This window comes from Sinocyclocheilus rhinocerous, unplaced genomic scaffold (genome assembly GCF_001515625.1).
Source record: "Sinocyclocheilus rhinocerous isolate Xijiao unplaced genomic scaffold, SAMN03320098_v1.1 scaffold847, whole genome shotgun sequence".
Classification (NCBI taxonomy): Eukaryota; Metazoa; Chordata; class Actinopteri; order Cypriniformes; family Cyprinidae; genus Sinocyclocheilus; species Sinocyclocheilus rhinocerous.
This window is the reverse complement of record NW_015662598.1, coordinates 220,986-227,440: the sequence shown is the minus strand read 5'-3', so window position 1 is coordinate 227,440 and position 6,455 is coordinate 220,986. Positions and strand designations below refer to the sequence as shown.

The following is a 6,455-nucleotide window of genomic DNA, read 5'->3' as shown; positions in this document are numbered from 1 at the left end:
AGGAGAAACAATAATGTACAATATGTGGAAAATAATGTGTTTTTTGAACTTTAAACCGTATAAACACATTGCATTACACCAAATACACAAAATAATGTTCTTTTTAGCAACGTCATATGCCCCCTTTTTAAAACGAATCCCAAGCTGTTTCATGTTGACATCAACATGAAACATTAGCATATTGCCCGCCCACTTGTTGGTCTTTTCGAGTTGGTCTGAATCAAAATGCAAATTCATTCTTTGCCACTTGGTGCCGCTTTTGGAGTGGTAAAAATAGCGGTTTCCCCGGTAACGCTGTTCACACTGTGCTCACAAATGCTGCTTTATCAGGCATTACAGGCATGATGAAATGAAAATGAGACTAATCGGACCAATCACCGCAGATTAGCATCATGCAACGGAGGGGTTTGGAAAAATTAATCGTTAAACGAATCGTTTGGGAGTCGTTGAGCAAATAAGGTAAAAATAAATGCATATCATAAGACAATGAAAGTGTTTTTTGACCTTGCATGCATGTCAACCTGTTGTTGGGGACTCCCAAAACCAAAATATGAACCTTTCATTACCCATAATAGGGGCACTTTAAAGGAGACCTATGCACCTTTTTACAATATGTAATATAAGTCTCAGGTGTCCCCAGAATGTGTATTTGAAGTTTCAGCTCAAAATACCCCACAGATCATTTATTATATAATTTTGAAAATGCCTATTTTGAGTGGAAGCAGAAACACGCTGTTTTCTAGCATGTCTCTTTAAATGCAAATGAGCTGCTGCTCCCCTCCCCCTTTTCCAGAATAGGGCTGTGCCTTTACAGCTCATACCTCGGATACTCTGATAAAAAAACATATATTTGGTTTTGAACCTTATCAGTTTAAACTTCTTATATACGGTTTTCAGAGCGCACACATCCAAAGCATACGCAAAGAAAGCGGCTGTCACATGACATGTGAGTACTAAACTAAATTTCTCTTTCATGCTTTATTGCACTTAAACAGTCAAATACACACAAGTTCTCTTAAAAACACACACGAGTTACAAAAACAGTTGGTTATGTCTGTGAAGGTAAACAGTTGGGAAAGAAATTGCATGTTTATATTAAATCTGTGTGGCAGCAGCGTAATATACAATAAATAAATCAATAAATCCATTGCTCTCTTGTCTCGTCTGAGGCTGGGACTCTAAATAGTGTTCTGTGCTCTTCAGTGCAGCCAAAGACAGAACAATTAGCATGCTTTGCTTGAACTTTTGCTATGGCGTTAGATCTGACACCATTGTCGCTTGCAAAAACACAATGGCAGTGCTGTGGGTGGAAACGTGCAGATTAAGGGGCGGTAATATTATAATAACATCCCCTTTCTACATTATGGGGGGAGCAAAATCTGAGAGGCTTGTTTTTTCACAAGCTTGCAGAGAAAGGCTTATCAAAAAAATGTACTGGGTTGTTGTTTTTTTCACGTTTTCAGGGTTGGGAGATGCACCGGGGACCCGATTATAGCACTTAAACATGGAAAAAGTCAGATTTTCATGATATGTCGCCTTAAAAATTTCTATGGAATAACCAGGTATGTGTATTAAGAAGGTATGTTATGTTGACTTAAAAAAAAAAAAACATATTCAGCAGAAGTTAAAAGATAAAATGGTGCACTCACCTTTCATACCAAACTTGGAGCTTCTGCCATACTTGAGGAAAACTAACATCAGGATACATCCGGTTAAAGCAACTCCAGCTATTCCAACCACTATGTAAACCTAGAATATATAAAGGTACAGTAGATTTTACTGAAGCAAGCACATCTGCTGTGGGTTTAAATTGATTTTATCAAAGAAAGTCATTTACAAATTGAAATTTCTTGCTTTAATGATATTGTCACAAATGTAAATTGTCCAATAATAAATCAAACAATAAACAGAATATCCTTAGTGAATATATGTTAAGCTCTGTCAACAGCATCTGCAGCCTGCTGTCAATTACTACAGAAATTAAATGTGTCTAGTCTCTCAGTTTGTAAAAACAAATAAAAAAGGAAAGTCTATGGGGCAAAATTCTTCCATCTAGAAAGGTAGTCCCACTTCAACAAAAATGATTTAGACAACTTTACAGCTCAAATAAACCATTTTTACTGAGGTGCTTAAACAAAAGTACAAGCTTCATATTTCTGCCTTCAAATTCTCTAGAATGCTGGCCCCATAGACTTCCAGTGTACTGTAAGTACAAACTGATGGATGGGTCAAAATAGTTCCCTATTGAACGTTCACTTCACGTTGCGTTATGGGCTATCCTCCTGTTTACCCTGTTACTGAAGCCAGATTTGTTAACGTGTGTGTAACTGCCCAAACCAATGGTGCTTTAGCCTGCCAGAAAGGGCGGAGCCGGCCTCTATATAAGTCGGCGCAACGCGCCATTTCATCAGAATCTTCTCCTTCAGCGATGAGACCATCTCTTCGCTGACCCTACTATGAAGCCGAAGAAGCAAGAAAAGAAGCCTGCTTGCCTGCTCTCCTTGCTCTTCGCCGTGGAAGAAGCCTCCGGCAGCAGAAGAAGACCTTCCCCTGCGGCCATCCGGCTAATTAAGAGCATTTCCAGAGCATATTTCCAAAAACTAGTTTCAAGCAGCGTTGTTGCAAATGTTGCTCCTTGAGTGCAGCGCCTGCAAGGATCCCTTGCAAGACGCTGATGGGCACAGTGAGTGTGTCGCCTGTCTGGGTAGTGCCCACGCAGAGGCTGCGCTCACTGAGACTTCATGTTCTCACTGCGAGAACATGAGTCTCTCCCTCCTTCGCTCACACATTGCCTTCTTTCACGGAGGCGGACCTCCCCATCCTGCTCTCCCGTTTCCTTTCTCGACCAAGAGGAAGAAACAGCGGAGCAGCGGGCATCTTCCCTCGGGCTCGAGTGAGATTACGTCAGCCTTGCGCCTGCGTACCTCACTCTCCCCAAAGCGCCTCAGTTCACCGGTGTGTTTCACACATGAGGATCAACGCCCCTCGTCGGCTGCGAGCGGCTTGGTGTCTTTCGGCGCTTCTAAAGAGGAGGTGATCGTTGACGACTCCATGTCCTTGACGGCATCTGACGCTGAAGAGTGGGCGGGTTCTGGCGAAGAGCCTGAAGCCCATTCTTTCTCAGTCTGCGTGCCCCAGCGTAGACTCAGAGCTGATCCGCGTCCTCACGAAGGCAGTAGAGGAACTCGGCCTGGATTGGACGGCCCCAGAAGAGCCCATCCCCGGCCTCCTCGACGAGTGGTTCTTAAAGGGACACCGTCAGCCTTCACCTCGTCAGCAGCCAGCTCCCTTTCTGCCTGCAGTTCACGACGAGCTCACTAAAGCATGGCGGGCTCCCTACTCGGCGCGTGTTAACCCTTCCACTGCAGCTGCTCTCACTACCGTTGATGGCGCTGAAAAAAAGGGGTACAGAAGAGGCTGTGGTGGAATAGGGCTGTGCCTTTACAGCTCATACCTCGGATACTCTGATCGACCTGCGGGCTCAAGTCTGCAGCGCACCCCTCTAAGCCCTGCAGGATGACGTCAGCTCTGGCCAACAAGGCTTATGCAGCGGCTGGCCAGCGATGTCTGTCCTCTAAGTATTTCAAGCCAAACTTCTCTGTGACATGGACGAGTCTGGCAGAGATCAGCACTTTCAGAGAGCTGCGCACGTCGACCGATCTGGCTCTGCGCACCACGAAGGTGACAGCGCAGGTAGTGGGCAAGGCCATGGCCAACTTAGTGGTGCTGGATCGCCACCTGTAGCTAAACTTAACGGAGATCAGGGACACTGAGAAAATGGCCTTCCTGGACTCCCCCGTCTCTCCCAAGGGACTCTTTGGCCCGGCTGTGGACGGTATCACAGAACGGTTCAATGAGGCACAAAAGACGTTGCAGGTGCTGCGTCATTTCCTGCCTAAGCTCCCCAGTTCGGCAACTGTTTCAAGTCGCCCCAAGACTGCATTCACTCAACAGTTTGCGAAGTCAGCGCCGCCACAGCCTCTGCAAAAACAGGAGCCTGGGCTTCACCAGCGTCACCGAGCGGCTAGGAAGTATCTCTTCCCGAAGCGTCAAGGTCCCTGCCCACGCGTAGTGCTGGACCCAGAGCCTCAAAAGCCATCCTGATCCAGCAGACAGGAAGAGGAGAGGGCTCGTTCTCGCAGAAGCCAGAACCCCCTCAAAGAAAGCTCGCATTTACTCCCCGTCTCTTCGAACATCTCTGAGTGGCGGAGGTTTTCTAACAGGGCACGTCCTGCAAAACCAGCATGTGCCCCATCAAATTACCGCTGTGATAGCGGACCCACATACTTTAAAGTGCAAAATTCCTGCACTCACACATGCCAGTTCCCCGCCTTCACACGGCGAGCTGTCATTCATAAAAATGGAACCTCTTGCCACACGGCTGATGGCTTGGAAAGCCATTCCCGGCGTGTCAACATGGATCCTAAAACGATAGAACAAGGATACTCACTTCAGTTTGATCGCAGGCCTCCTCGTTTCAGAGGTGTCATTCAAACTTCGGTATCGAACAACGAATCTCATGTTCTTCAGTCCGAAGTAAACACATTGCTTGCAAAAGGTGCCATAAAACAGGTACCCTTAGCAGACAGCGAGAGAGGCTTTTACAACCGCTATTTCCTTGTTCCCAGAAAAGACGGCGGGCTCAGACCAATTCTCGATCTCAGATGTCTGAATCGCGTTCTCATGCGACGGCCACTCAGAATGTTAACTTTGAAACAGATCCTCGTGCAAATTTGCCCTGGGGACTGGTTTCTGACATTGGATTTGAAAGACGCGTACTTTCATATCCAAATAGCCCCCCGTCACAGACCATTCTTGAGATTCGCATTCGAGGGAATGGCCTATCAGTATACAATCCTGCCCTTCGGGCTGGCCCCTCGCACTTTTACGAAGTGCATAGACACGGCTCTCTCCCCTCTGAGACAGATGGGACTCCGCATTTTGAATTACCTCGACGATTGGCTGATGCTGGCCAGATCAGAATGGGAACTTATCGCTCACAGATCGTTGCTGCTCCACCATCTGGAGTGCCTCGGGCCAAGAGTTTTCTGACTCCCAGACAGCGGTTCTCCTTTCTGGGATCAGTTATAGACTGAATATTCAGTGAGTGGCGGCGTCATTCAAGTTGGGAATTACACGTCCACTCAGGACGTTTCAGAGGATGCTCGGTCTCATGGCAGCTGCCTCCTCGGTTATTTCCCTGGGCCTACTTCACATGCGGCCCCTTCAGTATTGGCTGAAGACTTATGTACCGTACCATGCCTAGCACCTGGGCCGACTTCGCGTCAGGGTAACCCATCGCTGCGTCAAAGCTGTGGGCCCCTGGACAACTTCTCACCTGTTTTCATCAGGCGTGCAGTTGGGAACGACCTCCAGGAGGAAGGTGGTCACAACAAACGCCTCCAGCTCGGACTGGGGCGCGTTGTGCGAGGGCAATCCGGCATTCGGCTCAATTCGCGAGCGATGCCTACACATCAACTGCCTCGAAATGATGGCTGTTTGTCTGGCTCTAAAGTCCTTCCTGCCAGCCTTAAAGGGGCACCACGTTTTGGTCCGGTCGGACAACGTGACTGTGGTAGCTTATATCAATTACCAAGGCGGCCTCAGGTCACGTCCCCTGTACAGGATGACTCGACGTCTCCTACTATATGCACAGAGCAAACTCCTCTCACTACGAGCGGTTCACGTGCCGGGCAGACTGAACCAGGGAGCGGACATGCTGTCCAGGGACAATGTAGCTCCAGGAGAGTGGAGACTACATCTTCAGTCGGTTCAGATGATCTGGTCAGTTTTCGGCAAGGCAGAGGTGGACCTCTTCGCCTCCGAAGACAACTGTCACTGCCCAATCTATTTCTCAACACAACGGGATGCTCTGGCCCACGACTGGCCCAACACCCGTCTGTATGCTTTCCCTCCGATCGCTCTGCTCACTCGGGTCATCAGGCGAGTCAGGGAAACGAGATGTGCTCTCCTCTTGGTGGCCCCACTCCGGAGGAACCAACCTTGGTTTCTGGAAATGGTCCAGCTGTCATCAGCAGCCCCATGGCCGATACCACTGAGGAAAGACCTTCTCTCGCAAGCACAGGGCAGGATTTGGCATCCCCAGCCAGAGCTGTGGAATCTTAATGTCCGGTCCCTCGACGGGAGTCTAGCCAGCTCCCCGCGAGAGTGTCAAACACCATCTTAGAAGCGAGAGCTCCGTCTACAAGACGTCTCTACGCTCTCAAGTGGTCAGTCTTTTGTGACTGGTGTTCAGCGCGAGATCAGGACCCGAACTCATGTGACATGTCCCATGTGCTCACCTTTCTGCAAGAGCTGTTGGACAAGGGGAACACCCCTTTCATGCTCAAAGTTTATGTGGCAGTCATTGCGATGAATCAGTCACTGTCGTGGCTGTCCAGTCAGTCGGCAGAAACGACCTTGTTGTTAAGTTTCTGAGGGGAGCTCGAAGCTTG

At 48.3% G+C, this 6,455-nt stretch overlaps 1 protein-coding gene across 2 annotated transcripts in view; it reads right to left on the bottom strand.

Annotated features, from left to right (window-relative positions):
- LOC107728215 (BDNF/NT-3 growth factors receptor-like) overlaps nt 1-6,455 on the bottom strand; it is a 48,257-nt gene that overhangs the window by 24,870 nt on the left and 16,932 nt on the right. For both annotated transcript variants that reach the window (XM_016538313.1, XM_016538312.1), the window contains exon 12: nt 1,650-1,749. In XM_016538313.1, the coding sequence (XP_016393799.1) occupies nt 1,650-1,749 (100 nt within the window). The remainder of the gene's footprint in view (nt 1-1,649; nt 1,750-6,455) is intronic.